The sequence below is a fragment of the Daktulosphaira vitifoliae genome, unplaced genomic scaffold (genome assembly GCF_025091365.1).
Source record: "Daktulosphaira vitifoliae isolate Bord-2020 unplaced genomic scaffold, ASM2509136v1 Scaffold_2, whole genome shotgun sequence".
NCBI classification, from domain to species: domain Eukaryota; kingdom Metazoa; phylum Arthropoda; class Insecta; order Hemiptera; family Phylloxeridae; genus Daktulosphaira; species Daktulosphaira vitifoliae.
The window spans coordinates 10522846-10550330 of NW_026099573.1; the positions used below are offsets into that span (position 1 = coordinate 10522846).

Genomic DNA, 27485 nt, shown 5'->3' on the forward strand with positions numbered 1-27485 from the left:
ATCAGAATTTTAGAGATGCCATCAACACATTTATTTCTATCTAAAAAAAAAAATATTACTATATAAAATATTTTTTGTAATGATAATCAAAAAATATTTTATTTAGATTCTTTATATTATAAGTTACCAGTAAAGCATTTAAAAAATGCTAATAAGTTTTTGAATACTATTATGCTTAATTAGTATTCAATGAAATATTTGGCTTTTGATCTTAACCAATTGGCAATCCAAAAAATAAAAAAAATAATGAACATGGTTAATAAATATAGTGAATTATACATTGAAAGCATTTATTAAAAATATACCTGCAATAGTTTCTAAAGGTAACAATAATCTCTTATGTACATAGTTAATACTTAATATTAAACATGGCCTCATTATTCTTTAATAATTAAACATTCAAAATGTATAAAAACTAAAATATTTTCCAAAACTGGTACATAGAGGTACTTTTAAAATTCATACAATTTATATTAGTTATAAAAGACTTGGAAATTATGTATATATTTATAACAAAGAAAAAATTAATACAATTATACCATACAAAAATGAAACTCACAAAATTAGAATAATAATATTACACTACAATTTTGTGATTACTTGAATCAAATGACTTCAGCAGCACATTTTCTTAAAAATTTTTACTATTTAATAAGTATCAAGTTACATATATTTTAAATTGAGAAAATATCACTTTTAAATTCGTAAAAACTTTGAGTATCAAATTCATGTTTATCAAATAATATATTTGTATACATAAAACAAAAATATCAACAATATATAAAAAATTTCATGTAAGACTGATAATAATACCAAATTTTACAAGTAAATCATTATTTACTACAATAACAAACATTAGTTTTTAGGAAGATATATTTATATATATATATATTTTATAATACTCGTTACTTATTTTTATTTTAAAATAAAAATTAAAAATCTATATAATATACTTTTTACTCATATACAACAATCTCTGTTTGGTAATATTTTAGTATAAAAATACATCAATAATTAGATAAACATTTTTTTAAATAAATATGTTTACATATATATTTATAAAAAACAAGTCTTATAAAAATGTTTGAGTATATACTTACATCTTGTCTTTTTGATGATTTAAGTTAATAAAAAGAAAGCTTATAAAAATAGGGTAAAATAAAGTTTACTCTAAAAACTATAGTTATCACTTTAGTTTAAGATTATTTGAAGTATCATCTAAGTAAAAATTACTCATTTTTAAAAGAAAAATAACAAATATAATAGTAAATAATTATCAATAATAAAAATACAAAATCATGGCGTATTTGAGCAACGATTTTTGGAGACAAGAAATATTTCATTGGAGAAATATATCTTAAATGTGATGAAAGTGAAAAAAACTATAAAATGTGTTGAAGTGTAAAGTTAAACAAAATTGTAATTTACACGTAAATACTAATAGCATACTTCAAAAATTACAATTACACATCTTCTTTTTTTTATGCAAAATAAAAAATTTAAGTTAAATACAGAGAAATCACCTTTCAATTCGTTCTATTAATTAATTCATAGCAGTCATTTTTTCTATTTCTTTTCGTCGACAATATCTTTGAACATAAGGTATTGAAAACAGCATGATTCCACTTACAGCAATGTTTATACCACTCAAACAAAACGCAGGGTCATAAGATTTTGTTTTATCATACAATAATCCTAAAAATGTTTAATTGAAAAATAATATTTATTCATGGTAAATTAAAAGCAAAATATTTGTTATTTACCTCCAAGTGGGGGTCCAATAAGAGAGGCAATCCCTTGGAAAAGAAGTAAAACACCGAATGCATTAGTCAATTTATCAAGACCTAAAAGATCGACCAAAATAACAGATGTAAGACCAACATATGCTCCAATAGTAAAACCAAATACCGAGGCATATATAGAAAATGTAATTAAGTCGACACAATAAACACTTAAGATAGTTGCTGTAAAAAAAAAAAATAACACTTATATTTTCTGAACAACAAAAAATATTCCATAATAACAACATACCAACACCACAAATTGTAAGACATAGATTGTATACCATCAACCGATTGACCCATGGTTTATCAGAAATGAATCCCAATACAATCCTTCCAAGAGTGTTAGCAGCACCCACGACAGATAATAGGTATTCAGGTTTTGAAACTTTAAAAGTTTCTGCTTGAGGCTGAAAAATGTTATATACTAATTATGTATAGAAATATTATGTGAATAAATTATATTTCTTAAAAAAAAAATCAACTAAATTAAAATATGATTTAAATTTGTCAAAAAATTGATTTGAGAAAATAAACAATAATCAATTCAATTATGAAAATTTTTCGATATTAGTCTAGCCAACAAAAAGAGGTAAGTACATTAAAAAGGATTTTTGAAGATCTTCATTTAAAATTTTATATTATCAAAAGAGTTAATGATAATTCAATATTTTAAACTACAAAATTTTATTTTACAACAAAATGGTAAAATCAAAGTTAACTTTTATGTACAATATGTAGCTTTTATGTACAAAAGAACCTCAATTTTATGCTCAACTCAACTCATAAACTCATTTTTTTGTCAAAAATGTCACTTATCTCTTTTATGCCCTAAATCTAGACTGATGAATACTAAATAAATTGTATTACTATAATTATTGATTTAATATCTAATGTTTTTGTGTACTTACTGATAGAAAGACGTATGGTATGTTAAAACCAATACTAGTAAGAAAATTTGAAATAGTGAACAATATAAAAATAGGATCTTTTAACAATGAAAGATCAAGCATTTGTTTAATGGTGTCTACTGCATCAGGAGGGCAACAGATACCTGATGATTTTTCATGTTCAAAGTGAGCACCATGTTCTGTATGTACACCAGTTGTAGATTGTGAAACAGTTCTACAAATCAATATAAGTGGGTTAATAATGATTAAATAAAAAAAATTCAATAATTTATAACAAACATTCCTGATTAAATTTAAACAATTTTGAAACAAAAACTCACAATATTTTACATACCCTAATTCACAAATGATTAAATAAATAAATTACATATATAACAAGATAAATTCAAATTATTTAATAAAGATCATAAATAAAAACAATTTCTCTATCTACATAAAAATGGTACTTTTTTTTTCAGTATATAGAAGTTAATTATTGGGACAATTATTGAAACTTTTAATATTTTACAAGTGGATTAATTATATATATAAATATATATATACCAAGAAAGAGTAAAGAATTTACAGATAATTTTTAATGAAAAAAGATTGATTTCACAAAACATGGGCAAAAAAAACACATATTTAGTTTTAAGTTTAACCAATCTGTCTTTATACCTATGTATAATTACATAGGAATAAAGACAGATTTTCAAAACAAAAATATTTGGATAAAAAATAAATGTTTAAATAGAACATTTCCTAGAAAAATCTTTTTAAAATATTACTCTATTAAAATAAAAAAATTTTTTTGTTACGACTTTTTAAAGGGTGAAGTTTTAAATAAAATCTAGACCTAAAACAGCTGTAGTCAATAACATAAATTTAGTAGCTATTATATTATTTCTAGCATGATAACAACACACAAAAAAAGGATAACATCTTTAAGGGATTCAGAAATTTAATCACACTATATTAATTTTAAATTACAGACGAGATTATGACAGATGGTTTTAATTAGAGTTAGAGCAGTGAGCAAAGCTTTATATCAGCCCACTCACGTTTTCAGGAATGGTTGTAAATAACCTAAGCAACTATTTATAAAAAAGCACCTCCTGCGATTTTCTGAAACATTTTTTATGCTTCCACTGTAAAATATGTCTTTTTGATACATAATACCATGCGGCATAGGCTTCAGAGTTGTTTGACTAGCGTAACATACGTCATTACGCTGTAGATTCAGGTGATTGTTGGAACCAGTGCGACCACTGGTCACAATAAGCTCGGGTTGACTAAGNCATAACATACGTCATTACGCTGTAGATTCAGGTGATTGTTGGAACCAGTGCGACCACTGGTCACAATAAGCTCGGGTTGACTAAGAGTAAATCTAGACATAGGAGACTTTTTGTCTAAGTCATTGCCGAACGTGTTGGTGTTTACTTCATTTGATAGAATCATATTCTGTGAGATCTTTCGGTCATCAAACTTGTGTGTGTCGTCAAATGATTGTAAACTTCCACAGTTATTACCCCCATTGTTTAAAGGTTGACATTCCGGCTCAACTATATTGAGGACTACAGTGGCATTTTCACTCGTGACTTCTTCAGTATCAAGCGGCCTAAACAGCAGTCCAAAAAGAGTACATAATGATACCAGTCCAGCTATAACCAAAACTGTAGCTTGCCAACCATTGTTAGTTATTAAGTCAGCAACTAGAGGAGAAAATATAAAAGTTCCCAACCCTGAACCACAGACAGCAATACCAGTGGCTAAAGAACGGTATTTTTCAAAATAGCAAGTAACGCTTACGATGGCCGGTAAGTAAATCATACCAAATCCCAAACCTAAGACAAAAATCATACAGTTTATGATTAGGGAAAATTATAACAACAATTTATATATATTGTTTAGTATATAGAATATATATTTACAGAGCTTAGGGTTAGTAGCTTAAGCTAACATAACTAATATTCGGTTTAAACTAATATTCATTGAGAATCTTGGATATAACACAACATAGCAACAAGGTTTTTGAAGAAATATATTTATTAAGAACTCAACTATAATGCAGAGTCAGGCTAAGGACTCTACAATAAATAATTTTTAACACTTTCTTAAATCTCTCCAAAACATCATTTTTTTGATAAACATTTTTTATAAATACAATTTTACTACATAAAGCAAATTTTTTTATCTGATTGTATTTTAAAGTTAATATCTGTGATTAGAATCTAAAACCTGATTGTACATAAATGGGTTTTTGAGATTTTTTATTAAATATTTAGACCATTTTTTATTACATTTGCCAAAAATTTATACAAAATTTTAACGAGAAGGTTAGTTTTTTGTTTTGTTCTCCTAAAAAATGCTAAAAAACATGACAATTTTTGGAAAATAACCATAAATGTATTCACTTCAATAAACAAAACTAGTAAAAATACTTATGATCTCATATATCATATGTATAAGAGGTCTGTTCAGAAAATAATAGAATTTTCGTTATTTGAAAAAAATATTTATTTATTCGTCTACATTAATGTTGTAGTCTTCAAAAAAGTCCCCATTAGATATTATCCACTTGTGCTAACGCTTCTTCAAATCCTCGAAACACTTCTCAAATTCGATCTTTGGGATAGCCTAAAGCTCATTCAGCAATGCGCTTTTAATGTCATCTATGCTTGTAAAACGACGGTCCTTTAAGGTTCTCTTTATTTTTTGAAATAGAAAAAAGTCACACGGAGCCATGTCTGGCGAATATGAAGGCTGGGGCATCGTTACAGTATTATTTGACAAAAAATTCACGAAAAAGCAATAAAATGTCAGCAGGTACATTATCCTGGTGTAAGTCATGAATTGTTTTGCCACAAATCCGGGCATTTTTTTCGAATTACTCCAAGCAAACGGCGTTGAACTTGTAGGTAATACTCTTTATTGACTGTTTTCCTCGTGACAAAAATTTATGATGCACTATGCCATTAAAATTGAGGAACAAAGTGAGCATAACCTTCAAGTCCCATCACACTTGTTGAGCCTTTTTCGGTCTTGACGATCTTACTACGATACCTTCACTAGGACGATTAAGCCTTAGTTTTGACGTCGTATCCATAAACCTATGTTTTGTCACGTGTTAAACATGTTTCAGTAATTTTGCATCATCGTTGACTTCATTAAGTGACTCCTGAGGAACTTCCATTTGTCACTGTTTATGTTCAAAATTCAACAATTTTGGAACAATTTTTACTGCTATGCTTTTCATATCCAAAACATTCAAACAATTTTTATGGCGTGAGCCAATAGATATTCTATCATCATCAGCCGACTTCTCTGATTGTGATTCGGCGATCGTTCATAACCATTTCTTTCACTTTTTCCACATTTTCATCGCTGGGTTGGGTTGGGTTTGTCATCTTCAACGTATTCATGGGCATTCTGAAAATGCTTATACCACTCAAAAACCTTTGTTTTACTCATGGCAGACTCACCATAGGCCTTGTTAATATTTCACACATATTGTTCCTTTTTATTTCATTTTTTACGCAAAATTTGATACAAATCCTTTGATTCATTTTTTTTTAACAAATAAAAATCGCCGAGCTCTAAACTTAGCGGCTGTCACTGACAAAGTAAATTACCAACTGAAAATATTATCATACTTCAGGGATATGTGTACCAACATTATTAAAGAAAAATTTAGATAATGGAACTCGCCAAACCCGCGAAATTAAAAAATTCCCATTATTTTCTAAACACACCTAGTATGTATATGAGATCTTATGTAAATTAGTCTGACCAGTTTCAGTAAAATAATTATAACTAGGTTGGGTAAATTATAATATCTCACAAACTTTTAAAAAATAATCTGTTGTACCAACTCTAACAACTAAAAATTATGAAAGGTAATGGAAAACTATTTTAAGAATATAAAATCTGAACTAAATGATTATAATGAGTACATATAAATAATGATACTACCAAAATATGTACTTTTTGTTTTTGTTACTTCTATTTAAAATATTTTTAGTGTTATTATATGTTTTGAAGAAATAGTTTTTGATAATCATTTAAAATTAATGTTTTTAATATAATTTTAAATTAGCCACAAGTGATCAATTATTATTTTTATTATTTGAACATCATTTTTTTTTTTTTTTAAATAAAACAAAAATTATACCTTTTTTAAATAAAAATTTATTACTTTTTATATTAATTAAAATATTTTTTTAGTTGAAAAACTTTTTTAGATTCTTATGTTGAACAAAATAAATTAAAATTTAGAAAAATATCTTGTCCTCATTTTAAAAAAATGTATTTTATTAAAATTGTATATATAATTCAAATTAAAAGTATAGAGTCCTGTCTTTTTTTTATCATTTTCAGTAAAAATTAAAATTTTAAATAAGTTGTGAGTCGTAGTTATAACATATGGGATATTACAAGTGTAGGGCAAAAATATCGATAGATCAATACCAAAATAGAATTTTAATGTTTAGATAAATCGTAATATTCAAATGATCATAATTCAAAATACTTTTTTTGTGTATTTTCAAATGTTATGTCACTATGGAGTAATATTAAGTATACTCGTAAAAAAATCTATTAGTGGTACACAATTATTTCATTATCAAATACTTACACTCGAAAGTGTAATATCTGAATGTTGAAAACAAAATCAATTGGTAGTTAGCACTCTGAAGTTTAGGTAAAAGATCGAGCTATTTTTTAAATTAAATATTAAAAAATTTTGTTATTAGCATAACGATTTAGTTATAAAAATGATATTAATATCATTTAAATCTGAAAATTTTTAAAATTTTATTTTACATTAACAATTTTAAGAAATTAAATGAGTATGATTTCCGTATTAAAAACTATTTTTTATACATTTATTTATATTCTCTAATAATTTACTCAAAACTAATATACGAATAAAAATTGTAAATTTGATGTATTACTACTGTTCTCTAATATTGAACGCTCAACATTCTATTTGAATAACCTGTCGTTGATTGTAGTGTTAATGATAATATTGTAATTTAATTTTAATAAAAATGTTTGTATTGATTAAAATAACGCGTGATACGTACAATTTTTTTTTTAGTTGAAACGAACTATTCCAAAAACTTTGTAATCATAAGGATATTTATTGTTTTTGCATAGCTTTAAAAATGTAGAAAAGCTTCACCCTTCCCGTAAATACATCATCAATTAAACAACTAGTTGAACTTTTTTAATTTTATAGCAATTAAAAAAAATGAAAATTCGCTATTCATTTCCTTCAATAATAAACATGTAATAAAACTATCGCTCTTAAAAACTGTACCTATAATAATTTAATTGATTATTCTTGTCATAACATAGAATATGTGAGAACCACAGTAACAAAGATTTTTTAAAAAATACTTTTAAGTACTAATAAATCAGTAAATTTACTAGGAACAAAATATTATTATTTGTTAATAGGGATAAATTATCATTAATCGTAAATTATAATAACAATAATTTATTTTGGAATTGAGAGTAAAAAACCAAGCTGCTTAAATAATAACCATATTATAAGTAATAAGTACATTTTTCTAACTGTGTGTGTTATACTACAAAACAATTATTTTCACAAAATAATTATACAAATAAAACAACCTAAAAAGTTTAGTACTACTTTAACAATTTATCTTTTTATACGTTAAATGTTAATTACATTAAAAAAAAATCGTTTTTGCAGTATTTTTTTCTAAATCAACCATTGACTAAGATCATTAAACATTCTATACTAATCTATCATTTCAAACTAACATATGGCAATATATAATAAAAAATAAATAGAGGCAAAATAATAAATTTATTTGAACAATATGACATATTGTACTCATTAGTCTCAGTGTACACTGTGTTAGTAAAATTCTAATCTACGGTGACAACCGTAACTGCATAATTATTATATTCATAAGACAATTTCAGTAAATTTTTATTAATTTAAAATAAAAACTACAACTAATAAAAATACAAAAATACTAATGATTTACATTGATAACGAGATTTAGTGAACATCTAAAATAAGTGGATTTTGTCAAATGTTAATATTGTAATAAATCAATGTAACTACAAAAGTACTGATTACATATTATAAATATTCAATAAAAAGAGAAAAAATCTCCTTTTCAAAGTAATATTACATGTGTCAGAAATACAATTAATGGAAATAATATAAAAGTTGCTCATTGTCAGTAAAAAATAGTATTCATATACGTTCTAAATTTATAGAAGTATTTGCCCCCCAATTAATTCAATATTGATATTTAAATACTGCATTCTTAGATAAAGCTTAAGTTATACTGGCCATATTTCATGGTCGATTATGCAGTAAAATGCATAATGACATATAGAGATAAATGGCCATCATTAAAATAGTTTCTATAGCACAATGTCGTTTCTAAAATTAATCATTTTAGCATAATCTATTGCATAACATATATATTTATGTAATAAAATATAATAAATAAATAATTGCAACATGAATCAAAATTTTTATTTCCTACATGAAATCCTATTTTTATTAAATAAAGTTTATTTATTAATAATTCATAAATAATAATAATAATATAATAGTTATTATCTTAAATCCAAACAATAGAATTTATATTAATATTATTTAATTTCTTAAGTTGATTATTTTATGTTGATACGCTAAAGTCGATAGTCTAATATTGAAATGTTTATTGCGCTTTGAAAATATTAAGCACACATTTAACTCCAACAATAAATTTAAAATAAAAGCGTTTACGTGTTTACACTTTACAGCATTTTAGAAATACAACAAAACAGAAAAAAAACTTTTATAGTTGCACAAACGAATAATCCTCATTTTATAACCTTAATAAAATTTATTAGTATAAATTATGGATTGAGAAATATTAAATAATAATAAAGATGTTTCTATGGGTGCTTTTATTTGTATAATTTTAGTGCAAAAACTAATTGTAAAATATTCAAAAGAAGAGATTTTATTCATATGTCCATTGAAAATTGGTCGTACAAAATATTAATAATGTTTTTACCGCACGTCAAGGTATAAGAAAAATGTAAATTATTTTTTGTTCATTATTATTTGGTGTTTTGATTAATAATATATCAGAGCATGTGTTATTACAAAAGTTAATACTAACTCCTACTTAAAATAATATGTACATTAAATAGTAGACATTTTGGAAAATGTATTGACTTCTTTTAGAAAAATATCATTAAAAGTGTTGATATTTAATTCATTTTCGTATGTTTATTCTAAAAATATATACAAAACTTTGTTTGTTTACGTCTATAGAGTGATTCTTATGTACTAGCCATTCAATTTTTTTTAAAATAATCATTATTTTGTGAATTTTTTTTTGCTTTTGTTAGTTTCATATATCTTTATCTCTAATACCTTATGAGGATGTCATTTAATTTTTTCAAATAGCAACATATAATTAACTAGGTAGCTAATCTATTAGATAATTAATTAATTAGATAATCCAATTAAGAATAGGACTAGTCGATAATAACTTCAATAATAACTATAATAAGCTAGTTAAATATGTATGTTACTATTTAAAAATAAAGCTGATACCTCTATGAGATACAAGGGATGAACATCAAAATCATTTTCAAATAGATAAATGGAAATATATATATATATATATAATTAATAGAAGTTTAAATTAGTTTTAAAAAAGTACAGTTGTCATTTTAATAACCGATTAATTTTTTTTTATTCTTAAAACCTTTTTTAAATGATATTCTCATTTTTTTTAACTTTTCATGTTTACAGTTTTACACAACTACTTACAAGTACACATACAAATAAATAAACTGTGTATGTGGTTATTGATAAATAAAATCTGTAATGAAATTTTATAACATAAAGATAACAACAGCTATTTGGCTATAATGAAACGGTTTTGTTGAGTTATTAATTACTGCACCGATTAAGTTGAACGACACTTCCACTGTTGGGGCCGCGTGTTTATAGTCGATTGAGGAACATTCAAATATTTTAGCTATATGACACTATAATAGCATTAGTATGCAGTGTTAAGTAATACATAAGGTTTTATTAGTCCTCAAAGCAAAATTTTACAAACGACTATCAAAGACCTCTAATTGAAAAGTATTTAAATATTAATAACATATAATTATTGGTTATTATACCTAAGTTTACATTTTAATTAGAGATAATGATATTTTAGCCAAATAACAGATCTGTAAAACTAATGATCTGTGAATTGTACAAAGCGTTTAAGAATATTTGAACATTCATATGTATAATTACAATGTATCAGTAAAAAAATTGGATGTTCAAGGTTAAGATTGAATTCGCGTGCATAGCATACAGATAGTTAATTGCACCATTTACTACTATCACACGTGTTGAATTTAAGTTAATAATGAATAAATTATTGTAACTATTAAACTTTGAGTTACAAATCGTTTTTATTTTACATAGAAAAAACAAGTAATAAATTTTATTTTCTCGTTCCTACTACTAAAAATTTACACCTATAACTGTTAATAATTCACATCTATAAAGCGGATAAAATGTTTGTAAATGAGAATATAAAATCGGTTATCTGTGGTTAAATTTTTCTAAATTCAAATAAAATTTTGAAAATAACAATCGACCAAAAATGAGCAATGATACAGCTTTTACAAAATACTAGAAGTATCAATTTTTTAATGAACTATAATGAAGATGTAAAATAATCAAATGGCTTAAAGGAAAAATTACATTTACATTAATGTATAAATTCATTTTGTTTTCCAGGAGATATGACGTTCAATTGTAATTTTTTCATTTTAACTAAAACTCGATATTATTAATAATTAATATTGATAAAAAATTTATTTAACAAAAAGATTTTTTTAAAAACAATAGTAAAAACAGTAGTTTTACCAATATTACCTACTATTACTATTTTTTTTTATATAGAATTTATGTTTACTGTAACTAGAATACTTGTTTTTAGCATTTTGGATATTCAAATTCTTTTTTTTATTTTGTATTACCACCAACAATGCTATCGAACATTTCTTTTTTTATAATAAGTCAAAATTCAATGTTTACACATATTGTAATTGATTGCATGCTATTATCATACACTAAATATATAAGATAAAAAAATACTTAATGCCGCCCTCAGAAAATAATTTCTTAGGAAGTACTAACGATAAAATCAATTTATAGTATAAAGTGCTGAATAAAATACTATGAATAATTATTTAATTGGGAATTTCTCCAAAATATAATTATTGAGAACGCTTCAATAACCATGATTTGACTTTTTTAATGCAGGAAATTAAATTTTGAACATGTATCTTACCTGTTCCGACACCGATTGTCCCATAGAGGATTCGTACGTTGGTGGCCAATACACTAACAGCCAAACAAACACTAGCCAATATTGCTCCAGCTATTGTTACTGCTCGACAACCATACTTGTTAACAAAAATACTTGCGATTGGTCCTAAAAAATTAAGGAATATTTAATGACATTTTTTAAGTGTCACCTAAGAAATATTTTTATTAAAATATTCATTCTTTGGGCAACAAATGTTTTACCTCTGTATCTATAGACAAACCTAGCCAATTTTATACTTGAATATTTATTTTAATTGGTTTTTAAACTAAATTATACACATACACTTATTTAAGTAAGTAATAGTGATTGTCAAAATAAAACAATTTAAAAGAATTGTAATATATTTCTCTTATAAATAAGTATAAGTATTTATTTTTTAAATAATAGCTCTAAAGAAAAGTAACCAATTTAATTCTCATGTCTCAACGAATACACACAATGACAATGAGCTGTTTTCCAATTTCTATCGAGTTACAACTAAATTAAATTGAATTTCAAATGAACACGCGCGTAATGTAACAACAAATACAAATACATCAAGTAATAATCAGCATTCCTCATTTTCTCTCAACTTTAATGGGAATATATCAACTTATACGAGAATGATTAACTTAGCGAGAATTTTAGTTTACATTTAATAGTATGATAAGTTATTGATAACATTTAAAAAAATATATTATAACTGTTCATGAAATAAAACATTTTTTTCTAACCAATTATAAGCCTTACATAATATGTAATTTATATTATATCATAATGTTATTTATATAATAATAGCAAAAACTTTTTGAATTTTTTAAGCAATTCAAATTTCAATAGAAAACTGAAAGGAATATTTCTTTTTTCGAAAATTTGGAGCGTAATAATATCATATAACTTTATAGAAAATTAATTAGATTACAACAACTAGTTTTTAATTTTTACTAACATTATTAAATACCCAAGTTATTTGACAAGTTTCAAATAGCATGAAATTTCAAATTATCATTACAATATAATAATTATAGACATATGTAAAATTAGTTTTTTCATAACAGTTTTTCTAGAAAATCAATATTTTGTTATTCTATTTGTCATACTAATGAAATGATTTCATTTAAATAATATAAATATTATTTCTAACAGGGTTATTATATTTTAAACACTGCGTGTTTAAAACATTAAAAATTTCAAAATTTCCATGGGTCTTATGGGTCTTAAACTGTTTACTTAAGTTTTAAACATGTTTTTTAAAGAGGTGGTTTAAAGAGGAACGGTGTGCCGGAGTAGTCAGTAACTCGACAGTGTTTTATGTGCACTATCTCAGGTTCGAAACTCGGTCACAGGCAGCTCCGTTTGCTTAGCAAGAGATTTTTACAATAATTAGAGTCACCAAACATTTCTTCGGTGACGGGATAACAACCCATCCCGGAATATCCATGGATAAAACAATTCCTCTAAGAAAAAGGCTATAAAAGAGAGAAAAATTAATTGCTTATTATACTTTACCGTAATAAACGGAGGTTAAAATTTTATATAGGAAAAATATTTTACACGGTGTATATAGCCAACAAATAACAGTTCGTCTCACGTTTAGATATTTGTTGTATGACCTAGTGATATTTACAAGCAATTACAAAATAAATGACATATTAGCTTATTTGGCGGGTAATATTGTTATCATTATAAATTAGTCTTGAATCAAAAAACTTTAATGACACAAATAATGTGTGATCTACAACTTAATGAAACCAGACAATAGATTAGGAAAAAATCGTTATTAATAATTTTTAATGTCAATCCGAATATAATTATTCAATATTTGTTTGTGTGCATAGATTATATATGCGGTTATCTTTTTAACATGTAGCCACAAAGTCGTTTGCTGTTTTTATACAATTGACGACTTTGTGACTGCATGAAACTCATCTCATTCGTTAAAATGCGTCATAACAGAATAAACAACGATAATAATCTACAAATAAAGGCCACTATTCAACATAAATTTATGTTCATTATGAAATAAACCTTATGCCCTTATAATAATTTTTATATATTCATTTATTATTATGCTTAAATAAAGAGGAAATTAATCGCATTCTTATTGCATAGTATCGTTTATTGATGACAGTATTCAATAACTTGAAATAACAAAATATTTTAATTACTTCCTCTTCCATCATTAAACTTTCAATAAATAACCATAGTAAATTTTCAATAGTAAAACGTTATAGTTTGAGAATTCTTTCAAAAACATAGTAGAGCGATTTTGATTCAACAAAAAATAATAATAGTATAATAATAATTAATGTTCATATTACATTGAAACGTATAACAGAAGGCCGTAGAAAAAAGGACTGGAATGTTGAGTTTTCTTGATTTACGATCTACTATATTAATAAATCTTAATTACGACAAAAATGAATAACAATTGATTGCCAGTTCATTACTTAAATCAACCAATACATCGTCAAAAAATAAATACAAACATCAAGTCCTTGTTCCGAATAATAATCATTTAAAGTATAAGGGAAAGTTGTTAGTTGACATTATGAACATTTTCAATTATCCACTTTTTTTATAAAAAAAATTCTTATACTAATTAAATAAAGATGACATATTTAAATTTAATGAATTCTTAAAAAACTTGGATGTTTTTGGCATTTTTTTTACAACACGAGATATGTTAAAAGTGTTTTATATAGAAAGAAAAAAATTAACTAAAGTATAACACTCAATAAATTTCGCTATATATTTAACAACAAATCACACTTTATTCTACTTTTAATTTTATGAGAAAAAGGAAGAAAAACAATTATGTAGAACAGATGCATTTCATTAACTATTGCATTGACGCATACAATTTAACGTTAAAATGATTAAACATAGCCTACCAAGTACAGAATACTCCAAGAAAATTCTATTATTAAAAATCTAATTGCACTACAGTTACTCCATTGAATATGGACGAACCCACGTGAGCCCCGAGCTCCGCCTATGATAAACTAGAATGTTCTTTCTTAATTTATTTCTTTGTAAGTACAATAAAGTAACATACTGATATTTTATATAGGCAATGTAGCCTTCAAACAAGACACCAGTATAAAAACAAGGCATGCATTTTTTTCAAAATATTTTTTTGCATTTTAAGAGTATTTAGATTAAATTATGCAATCGTGTTAAAAAGAATAAAAGAGTTTTATCAAATAGTTTTTTAAAAATATGATAATATAATAATATAAAAAATGAACGTTTGAAAAGTGAAGTACGAGTTTTGATTGTTGGTCCCCTTAAGTGGCACCCTAGTTTTCCAATAACAATAAATAAATAATTACAAAAATATATTGTTTCAAAAATAATTCAATACTTTTCCGAAATATTATGTTTTTAGTATCATATTATTGCTAATACAGTGAAAAACTTTTTAAAATACTAAAAATATACTTTTTGAAATTTGATTAGTTTTAAAAAGCATTTAGTTCGCGTATTATTAGTAGTAATTATTAGTTGAATAAGAATAGATCACGATGGCAAAAATATGAAATAATTGAAAGAAATTATACACACATACTAATACTAGTAATGTGCAGAGTTACTATACAAGTAACAACTAAAAAGTTAATGACGCCCTCTTAGTCTATAGCGTATTGTCACCTCACCTCATAGTTCATAATCAACCTTATAATAATGAAATATAATTTCACTGCATGCCCTTGTAAACCTTGTACCATTATTTGGTGCAAAAATTTAGTAAAAAATTAAAGGCACTAATTATTCAAAACACTTTTTACACCGTCAAACAATTCTGTACAGAAAAAAAAACAAAGCAAACGAATTAAATTAATTAATTAACTGCACAAATGTTGATCTTTTTCATCATACAATACATTGATGCAAATTAGAACACTACATTGCCCGGCTTAGTACAACCAACACCACGATTTAACACTGATCTGTCGTCACATTTAGATTATTTCGATATTAAATTATTGAAGACCTAAACCTGCGTATTATATATTCATAGACTTTAAGCTCAGCTGTACTATTAAAATTTAAAATTGTGCGAAAGTGGATCTGACAAGATTAATTTTTCTACGTACGTTATAGGTTCTATGAAAGTTGGTCAATACTCTACTGCACAATTTTATTTGATGTATATAATGATAAAATATGAATCTAAGTTAATTTTATTTCAATATTTATTAATAAAGTACATCAATATTAAATAAAAACAATACATTTCATATTACAAATATCAAAAAAATATGTCATTATTATGCTTGAATTATCAATACTAACTTGAGGTAATAGTTGATTTCGCAAAAAGTTGCCTATTAAAATGCAAATAAGGTTATAAAACCATTAATGCAATGTCACTTAATTTAGCAATATTATTCATCAGACGTCCTAATAGCATGCGATTGATTAATGAAATGTAGATATATAAATACAAATACAAATTTTTAGAGGTAGCTACAAACATTTTTCACCGTAATAGTTATCAAATTTTTGTAAAGATTTTTTTTTTTTTTTAAGCTAAAATTATATTAATTTATTTTTAGGGACTCGAAAAAATGAAATAATTTTAAATCTTTAAAAACAAACAAATATGTACAATATTTAAGTTAATGCTTCAAAGTTAAGTTTAATACTGGATGAGTAAAATAAAGTCTCAAAAATCAATGAAAACGTAAAATAGTTATCCAAAAGCAAATTTTTTGTGGGGAAGATTTACCCGAAATACCGCAACCGAGCGATTGTTTTAAATTGACAGTAGTAATAGCTTTAACGACATAGAATTTGCGATCTTATAAAATATAGTTGAGTCATATCGCCCCATTACAGGCAGATCGCTGGAAAGAGATTATTGGCAGTATTAATTGAAGGGTCACTTAAATTCCGTTTTTGGAATATGGTCTTAAGAAGAGAGACGGGCAGATCATTATATAGACACATTGAGGCTAAAGACGATAAATATGATCCAAAATAATATCCACTATCGAACTATAAAAACTTTCAATATAAAAAAAATTGTTTAAATAAAGAAATAAGTTTTCAAACTTTTAAACTGAAATAATTTACAACTATTGTAAATACAGAAATTGTGTTATTGTAAATAACATAATGCTCGTCAAAGATAAATACAAATTCCCATTAAAAATGTAATTCATTCATATTTCAAGATTGCCAACTTCAACATTGTAATGTGCATTTGCAAATGTTATTTTTATACACACTCACAAATAAGTGTATGTTTATAGTACAAAAGATATTTTAATGATCTGTAAATTTAAGGATAGCAACATCATTATATATTTAAAAACACTTCAAATAGTGAGATTCGTTATACTAAATACATAAAATGCTAGTAAACAATTTATTTTGGTTTTTTAGATTAAGTTGTCTCAAGAATAAACACACTCATATAGCAAAAATATCAAAATTTATAGAATACTTAATTTAACTGAAAGTTAAAACTTATGTTGCGGCGATGGGTTATCATCAAGCATCAGTAAAACACATTTTACTTGACATAAATTTTATTGGCCAAATTATCCTTATTATTATAATTAATATTATCCTCCATATTATTCATTATCGTTCCATATTATCCTCCGTCAATAAAAACAATGTAAATTAAACTTTTAACCAAGAATAACAATTTATTTTTATAACTCAAAATTAAATAATTTATAATTATTTTTCTTTGAACAAATAATTGAATTTATATATTTTTAGTTAATATAATTAATACCAAAATTAGTACACATATTCGTGACTATTATCTAAAGACTAATACGTCAATTTTATGAATTTTCCAAGAGAAAAAAAGTAATTTATAATTTCAATGGCAATTATAGCAAATTAATATTTTTGAATAACAAAGAATAAACCTTCCCGATAAAATTAAGATTTTTTTTCCAGTACACGGTAGAAAACGTTATTTTTAAAAATTTTCATAAATAATTTCAAAATTCCATTATTGAGTTATATTATCTTTTGGAAAAAATATTTTATTTTTAGGTTTTAAATGCAAAGTATTAATACAAATTTGTTTTATTTATGATATTGTTCATTTTTAGTAAACAAAACTACAAATTGACTAATATTTGAAATATGATATGAGTGTTCACGAGTAGACGTAGTAGAATTAATTCTTAATGTACATAGTACATACTCAAGATAATTTTTCTTATTTAAAAGTTAGCTAAGATGCCTAGAGAGGAGTCAAAAGGAGGTGCTATTCCATTTCGTGGAATATTAGGTGTCACTAACAAAAAACTAACGCAAATCATACAATCCTACATACAAATTATTTAATTTGAATTTGAGTAATTGTCAATGTATAATAGATCCTGCGGCAACATGTATGAGTTACAATGTTTAATAATGATAACATGGTTTCTGAAATACATATCCGTGATTTTTTGATAATTATTTCGTGACTCCGAGTTAAATATTTTTAATACTTTTTTAGTTTTAAATTAATATTATTAATAATAAAGATGTTAATATTCTAATAAGGGGGTGTTTTTTAATATGAATATTGTTTGTATTATGCTATAACTATTGGTGAAGTAGGTGAGCATATAAAATGATTTTTCGACATGATGGTTAGACAAATTATTTAAATTAAAATAGAAATTTACAATGTATATATTTTTTTGTTTATAATTCTTTTAAAATACTATGTTTAATAAAAAAATTAGGTTGTCACGTCAATTTCGAATGGGGGATCACGCCTTTATAAATTATAGGGGATGGGGAATTACTTCCATATCTTAAACTGTTGTCAATAATTCTTGCATCCCCCGAAAATTATCCAGAATATTTCTAAAAATAAGCAACACAAAATAATAATTATTGAAATTTGTTTTCAATAAATATACTCGCTCAATAACATAAAGATTTTTTCATGGTCTTATCTGTTCCCTCGGTAGATCAATAACAAACGGAGTATCTTTCATTACTAACATATAAGTTGTTAATGTAAAAAATAATAAAACACCTAATATCACAATTATTTAAATAGTTGACATCGTTATCAAAATTTTACCACAATTATGATAACTATGAGAACAATTTATACATATATATGACTCTATGAGTCATCATATATTTTTATAATTAAAAACTCCACTCATGGCATAATATTTAGCATAACAGTTTTTTTAGCACACATCAATTTCCTTTTTTTTTTTTTGTGATTATTTTAATTTCTGAATCTAGTTTATATATTAAAACACTATTGTTCGATGAGCAAAAATATACTTTAATATCTAAACTCTATATCCTTAGAAATCAACTAACTAATCAAAACGTAACTACTTCAATAAAAATAAAGATTGTTGGATTGTGGTTAAATTTGTTATCGCAAGTAGTTTACTATCATGATGAAAAATATCACCCAACTATTTAACATTTATAAAATAAAAGAATAAAAAAATTCCTTTGATCTTTTACTAGTACACATAAAGTACACCATAAACAGACTAGGGCGTAATAAGAGACTGAATAAGCAAAATAAATAAAAGGACACATTACACTTATTACACACAAAATTATCATTTTTGACGATAACTCACACAATTTGCAATTGTGCTAAACAACTGAACAAATATCAGGGAACTTGTGCGCAAAATTAAAATACAACTAGTTTTATACGCATTTCATGTTGGGTATGAATTCGATATGTATTATATAATACCATTTAAATAGCTAGTTCAAATTAATCCGCTATTTATTTTTATTCCAATGTGTCATCTAAGAATTCTGAGTAACCTGAACAAATAAATATATATTGCTACAGTGATTGAACTCGACTATAGATTCATAGAGTTCATTTTTTATCTATACATTTTTTGTACAAAACTAAATCATTTTTTTTATGAGAATAATTCCTTATTTGAAATGTGATGCAATATGATTATCAAAATCTATGGAATTCTTATCAACTAGTCTTTAATATTACCTTAAATACAATTACTTTACAATAGTACAAAATTAAACTATAAACTTAATTTATTTTAACAGATATTTACCTGAACACAACGTGATGCCGACTAGAAGAGACACTATCCATGCGGTGGCTGCTTGGCTTTCATTGAACACCTTAACGAGTTCCTTATGTATTTCACCAAAAGAATAAGTCACACCATCGGCTACAATAAAATGAAAACTCAATTTAAAAAATTATTCATTGTTAATCAAACTTTTTTTTTTTACTTTTAAAGAAAAATAAAAAAAAGAAGTATTAAATCACTCAATTTTTATAACTAAATAAACAAGATATTTTTTTTGTACAATCATTTTTATAAAAGCTTAGTATTAACAACATAACTTTTACAATCATCAAACAATACACAAAATGTGAAATTTCAAAAAGTAAATATAATTAAAAAAAAAAACACTATGATCAGTATTGCGGTTTTATTACATTTCGAGTTGGATCATTTAACTTCAAAGAAACACGAAGCTCTTAAGTAAGTCGAACATGAAAATCGATTTAATAACATTGCCTTGACCTTGTTTGACTGCCTTTATATTTAAGTATAAAGTTTTTTAAATTCTAAATCTATTTAATGCAACTAACTTTCCCCCTAAAATTAATAAAAATATATAGTGATTATATTACTATGTATAACTACATATATGATACAAGTAGAATGCATATTAGTTGTAAAAATATAAATTTTAAATGAAAATTGAAAATGTTAAAAAAAATTACACTTTGTACAAAAAAATCAACAGTTATGATTTTTATTATTATCTTTTTAGATATAAAAATAAATATTTATTAATAAAAAAGACCAATCGAATATTGATATTTCAGATAGTTCATTGTTTTTAGTACATAATTATTCGTTTAAAATATTAACACATTTATCATCATACCAGCTATTTGTGCTCGGAATTACCTTAAAAATATTTCGAACAATTGAATTTATAATCTACAATTATAATAAATTAATACATCACTCTTCAAACCATAGTATTAGTACTATAATTAAATTTCTTTGAATTATAGACTTGGGTGCATGTTGAAAAAAAGTTTATTTATCCGCGTTCGGTTCATTTCGTCTTTTTATATGAAGGTGATTTTATAAGTTTTTTTTTTACATTATTTTGTTATCCGGTTGAAATACGATTGATTTATATGAAATAATTTTATAATATATAGCATTTATGTTGAATTTCGTAAATCTAAAGTGTATGCAAGATTCCAGCTCGATACAAAGTGGCTCAAAACTGAGTTCAAAGATTTATAGCAAAAGAAAGGAGAACAGAAAACAAGACATACTAAGTAAATTAAAAGCTCAAAGAAATATAAGTAACTAGAAAAAGTTGTTAATTTTTAAAATTAGCGTCCAAACTTTAAAAATCAACAAATTAATAAGTTATAAGTCGTATAACTCATCTCTTTGTTTGATAAATTGATTTTAGAATTTTTGGAAATTATTTTGTGAATATATGATCAGACACATTATTAAAAATTAAAAAAAAAAAGTAAATCAAACTAAATTTTACAGAATTTTACGAAAATTAAAAAGCTTGGCGACAAACCACACAAATAGGACTGTACATTACGTGTATTTTATATATAAAATTACGCTGGCGTAGCGTTCTCTTAACGAATTGAATACCATTAACTACTTAACCGAAATTTTTTACTGCTACTGAAATTGTAAGATAACCTTGAAGAAGTACTTAAATTAATATACATTTCTTATTATACTATCTGACGAGCATTGTTATTTTTAATTGAAAAAAGCCGAATATAGTGGACCGCAATTGGATGGTCGTAAGTAAAAAGGGAGTAGATCAACTTTAGATATACTAAGAGAATATAAAAAACGCTCAGGTTACTAGTTAAGATTTCAATTACCCACAGATATGTTATGTAAATAATTAAATAATTGAAATATTCCAACAAATTAAATAATTAACCAAATTAATATGTTTATAATATAACTAAATTACCCATAAGCTTTAAATATCAGTTTAAAAAAACAAAAATAAAAGATGATATAAAATTGTCGAAGCTATTATAACGAAGCCATTGGATGATGCCTACAAAAATAATTATATGTAAATGTAATATATTATATATTTAAAAAAAAAAAAGCGAATCAAAACTAAAACGTCCTCAAATTTACCATTCAACTTTTATAACTATTCTATATACTCAGGCAGCAAATATTCATACAAACTTCCTTCGATTAAAACCATCAACGAATATTATCTCTCTTTTTTCTAAAGAAACAAAAAAAAGCCTAATTTTTTAATTATTGAGATTTATTATAAAATCACTTATAATCATACACTAAGCATATAATTATCACATAATGCAAAAAAACTGTTTAGTTAAAACTCTAAACGATATTAATTTATTTATATAAGTACTTTGATAGTGAAGAATATGTATAAATCAATACTATCTAATCAAACTATTAATGATCAATAACGTACACTTTATATAAAAAGTATGCATTAAGTTTATTAAACAAATAACATTTATTAACAATAATTTATTCAATAGTCAATTTCTATCAAAATTACGTTTTTAATGCTATTATGTTTTGTACAAAAAATATGCAATTTTTTATAAATTTATTTTCCTAAACATTAGTTTTTTTTAACTTGAAATTTTTAATTAATTATGAGTAAATTATATAGAATTGATTGATGAAAAATTATATAAAATAATTAAATGAATTTGTTATTAATTTATGCATAATTTGAAATCTTATTTGGAACAAATGAAATATAAAACAAATAAACATTGAAGTTTATGAATTATAACATTTTAATTATTAGCATGGGGAGCGACACAAGTTCGTTGTTTGTAGTACCAAGGCTAACAGCTACTTAGTAATTTCATTATCTATACTATAAGATAATAAATAAATTTAATGAAATGAACGTATGGTCGAATCAATAGTATTTATTTAAACTTTACGGAATAACATACATTATTGTTTAAAAAATTAACATACATAAAACCTACGTAGTATATAAAAAATTTTAATGAACAATGCCGGGTATTTACATTCATCTTAATTTCATAAGTAATTTAAAATGGTTAAGTAGAAAATTGCAAAATTATGCGAAAAGTTTTTAAAGTAAAATATTATTGCTGTAAAAAATAATAATAACTAAAATACAAAAAAAAACTAAGTTTTTTTTGTTTTAAAATTTACGATGAATGAACACAAAAAATAAAAATAGCTCATTGTTATTCGTTTCAAAAATCTCATATACACAATTGAAAAAAACATCTGCTTTACATTACTCGCGCGTTACACAAATGTAAATTGGATTTGTTCAATAAACAGGCCATCTATACTATCACAGCTGATAATTGTCACATGATACTAACACTCGATTAAATAACCATCTCAGAATATACTTATAACTTCAAACATTTTAATGATAAGTATTTTCTACTTTACAGCAAATTTGACAAATATATATTTATTGTTGATCGCAAAAATAAAAATGTTGAGAATTTTTTTCGGCTGATTTAAGTGGAATTTATTTCTTGAGTTTTATATATATATATATAAGTAACACACATAATATCTTTATTATTAGAAAAAACTGATCGATAACACTTTTGAACCATTATATCGGAAGTTATTCATATTTTTAAATGTAGACTGGAGTCGTAGTGTGATTTACGTAATTTTTATCAAAAGACATTTCTCAACCATACTCCTGCTGCACAGGTATAAAAGTGTTAACAAATAATGGTTCAAAATTGTTATCGACCAGTTATTTACTTGATAATGTATGAACTTAACATGTAGTTGATAGATAATTGGTAAATCGAAAACTAAATAGTACATAGCAAAAAAAAAAATTAAAATTAATTTTGGGAAAATTATAGAAATTAACGATAAATCAATCAACCATTATATAATATATGAATTTTTTTTCTGAGTCTAGGTCACTATTTGAATTTAGAAAATTTGTATAACTTCCAAAATTAAGTTTGTTGATTGATTTTATCACAGATCATGTATCTATAAGGTGATTCTATCATTATTTCATCACTTGATTGCGAATACTAAAAATATATTTTAGAATATTATTTTTATTTTGATAGTAATAAAGAATTTATTGATTTTACCGATATAAGGTATTTAGTTCATACATTATTTTCTTAATTGGAAACATATTGTTAACTATTTATACAAGAAAATTATTAGATAATAACAACTTTTGAATCAATACTTCAGTTATAAATATTTGTTAAATACGGACAGCTCACTTCACCACCAAATTGTAGAAAAGTACAGCTAAAAATTGTCAAAGTATCTAAATAGTTAAAGGCTGTCTAGTCTATGTCAGAAATATTAATAAAATTCATAATATTAGTTTATTTATCAGTCATTTTTTTTAATTTGATAATTTTTTAATATGTATGCTATTATACATATGTACAACTTAATTTTGTTTAAATGATACCCTTATTTTAAGCACAGATGGAGGTCATAAAAATACTAAATAAGTAATTGAATAGTTTATGATAAATAAATTATCCAATATATTTACAAATATCAAACACTTTCATTAATTATTACTACATTCTTATAAGAAAATAAAAAATAATTTATTTAATAGATTATTATTATGCAAAAAAGTGGGATAAAAGTACACAGATTAGTGTATTGAGAAAGATCAGATACAACAAATATGTCACCTATCCGCAAGAATAGTGACATAACTTAGAAAAAACAAAGTTTCATGTGAGGTAAAATAAAATAGACAAATCTAAACTATTTAATTTTTAATTAATTTTTTGCAATAGTCTCTAGTAAAAATTATTGAAGCAAAAAGAGTGAAACTTTCCTGGCTTAAAATTATTTTATTCGTATTATTGCAAATAACTGAAAAATATTGAGTTGTATCATTTTTCTTGGTGAAAGTTGATATGTCGTAGGTATCATATATTATTTGCCCATTTAACAAAGGAATTAATAAAGATGAATACAACAAATGTTTTTATAAGATAATACTTATTAATATTATAATATTTAAAAAAAATTGTGAACATTCTTATTTTTTTAAGTATTAATTTATAAAAAAATATAAAATTTACAACTATTCAGTAAATTTTCGAAAAATACATCCCACAATCAATTTTTCCACTCATATCACACTAGGTACATACTTTTTAATAAAAAAAAGTTTTTTTTTTTACTATGGATAATCAATTTTTATTTTATTATTTTTAAGTTGCTATCACAACCTAATCTATAGATTTAATTAGAATTTTTGATAATTTTACTAGTTAAATTATTTTAATATAAATATATATTGATGGTTCAGTGGAAAAAATATTTATATCATTTTTGACAAAATAAATTAGTTGTGTAAAATCTATTACTCTTAGAAAAAATTATTATTGTGTATAAATTTAGAAAGAAAAACTCTTTATTAGAACTACTAGATCTCATCAAGGTAATGTTACAATAAAGATAATAATAGAAACATTTTTAACTACTCTCCTGTAAATGACACAAAATTGCACTTTACTCTTTATTGCACTAAGCCATAAATAAACATAATCCAAAAATATTATTTTACATTACAGAGACCAACAAATAATAATGAAAATTGTACAAGCCTTCATTCGATATCTGTAAAGTTTTTATTGACTAAATTATCTTATTATACATATATTAAAATACAACTAATTATTTATCATACATAGTGAATCATTAAAAAGAAAAAACATTGCAAAGGTAGATATTGATCAGGAATTTAATAGTGTTTTATATTTGATATATATTAAAAAACAATATTTGTGGCCCCTACTGCAATAATGTGTATCATAATATTTGACAAAATTATATTTTTATAAATAATGATATAATAAGGACCACATCTAGAGGAAAATTGGGTGCGTATGTCCTAGGTGATATGTTTTAAGGGTGGCACTAAAAAAAATACTAACCAGTAATATGATTTACAGAGGTGAGGACATATTTTTTTCTCATTCAAATTACAAAAAAATTTATGTTATCTAATTAAAATCACGTCTTGCATTGAATTATATATGATTCATAAGCCTACAAAAACTGAGATACTTACTGTTGCAGTATTAACAATGTTTTTATACATAAAAGAATTAAGAGCCAGTAGAATTGTAAACAAATTTTATTTTTAATTATTTTTTTAGTCAAAAATAATATTACTATATTTAATGCCAGTGGAATTAAATACTTGGTCCAAAAAATAAAATATGAGACTAATGCCTATTCTCCCAGAGTAAAAATAGAAAAAAATTCTATAAATATATTTATAAACTCATGACACAATTGCACTCGGTTTCAACTGGAACTATATTAATAAAAATAATGTTGACTTACATATAAAAAGTATTTATTTTGTTCATTTAACTTTAGATTATGGTAGATTAATAGCCAATAAAAATACCTAACTAGTGTTTTAAGATACATTGGATAAATTCCAAGTTTTAGATTGTTTGTTAGTTAACAGATCATTGTTCACAGTTGTCAATTTTAAAGTTTGATTGACAAAATCTTGAAAGTGTTGTCCTATATGTTTCGAGTTGTTATTATTTACAAATTTCTTTATGCTAGTATAAATTGTTTTATTTAAAGTAACCTTAAAAATTTGAATTATTATAAATAATTTTCTCTATAAATTTATAATTACAAAACACACATCAAAATTAAATAAAAAAAACGTAGCTAATATTACACAATTATACTTCGTTGAGTTTATTTTTAAATTGGATTTATTGAAAAATTGATGTTAGACATTTCGTAGATAACAACACAGTACATTATACACATCAAACAACAGTGGCAAGGCGCCAAAATATTTAGTAGATGATTTTTATATAAATAATTGAACTGAGGAAATGCAAACGAAAATAGAAATAAAAAAAAAAAAATACATTTATACACAATTTCGTACTTACTGACTATATGTATCATGAAAGACCCAAATACGACAAACCAACCCCATCCACCGTCTGGTGGTCCTTTAGACACTGTAGGCGGTTTTTCAGAAGTTTTCTTCGGCATATTTTATTGAAGCCACGCCGTTTTTCAGAGAAACTAAGCAAAACAACAAAAACCAATACTGGCCGTTGGACTCTTACAAAAGGGCCAAATTCTCAGTTAACAGGTAAATGTTTACCGGCAGTGATTATCTACAATATTATTTACAAAGAAAACAACAAACAAACGATTTTTTTTTGTAAAATGAGTACATTTATATCATTTTAAAACTTATAAACTGAAAAAAGTAAATCTTAAAATACTAATTCATCAACTATACTAAAAGTAAAATTAATTTAAAAAATGTACAATGTAACTTGGACGTATCGTGCATGCCACCGGTCGATCATTACCTTGCACCCTACGACGGACAGCGGCACATCTCGTATACATACTAGAGATGGA

At 24.5% G+C, this 27485-nt stretch overlaps 1 protein-coding gene and 1 long non-coding RNA gene across 5 annotated transcripts; one reads left to right on the forward strand and one right to left on the reverse strand.

Annotated features, from left to right (window-relative positions):
- Positions 1 to 266: 266 nt before the first annotated feature.
- On the reverse strand, positions 267 to 27485 carry LOC126897453 (monocarboxylate transporter 5). 4 transcript variants are annotated; one of them, XM_050671044.1, is made up of 9 exons: positions 26999 to 27485; positions 20085 to 20204; positions 12025 to 12168; positions 4001 to 4518; positions 3733 to 3914; positions 2693 to 2906; positions 2032 to 2191; positions 1764 to 1964; positions 267 to 1695 (listed from the first exon to the last, which is right to left on the reverse strand). In XM_050671044.1, exons 1-9 carry the CDS (start codon positions 27102 to 27104, stop codon positions 1544 to 1546), a joined length of 1797 nt encoding a protein of 598 aa, XP_050527001.1. In that variant the 5' UTR covers positions 27105 to 27485; the 3' UTR covers positions 267 to 1543. The 4 variants fall into 4 exon arrangements, with proteins under 4 accessions (XP_050527001.1, XP_050527004.1, XP_050527002.1 ...); XM_050671047.1 differs by having other exon boundaries at positions 3784 to 3847; positions 3970 to 4518; XM_050671045.1 differs by having other exon boundaries at positions 3733 to 3847; positions 3970 to 4518.
- LOC126897454 (uncharacterized) lies at positions 20204 to 22439 on the forward strand. The gene is made up of 3 exons (XR_007702106.1): positions 20204 to 20525; positions 21071 to 21137; positions 21224 to 22439. It is a non-coding gene; the product is annotated as an uncharacterized LOC126897454 (long non-coding RNA).

Coding starts and splice junctions, on each gene's coding strand:
- LOC126897453 (XM_050671044.1), bottom strand. CDS start 27,104: ATGCCGAAGAAAACTTCTGAAAAACCGCCTACAGTGTCTAAAGGACCA. Junction 2,192..2,692: donor TACCATACGTCTTTCTATCA/GTAAGTACACAA, acceptor AACATTTTTCAG/CCTCAAGCAGAAACTTTTAA. Junction 1,965..2,031: donor TCTTACAATTTGTGGTGTTG/GTATGTTGTTAT, acceptor TTTTTTTTACAG/CAACTATCTTAAGTGTTTAT.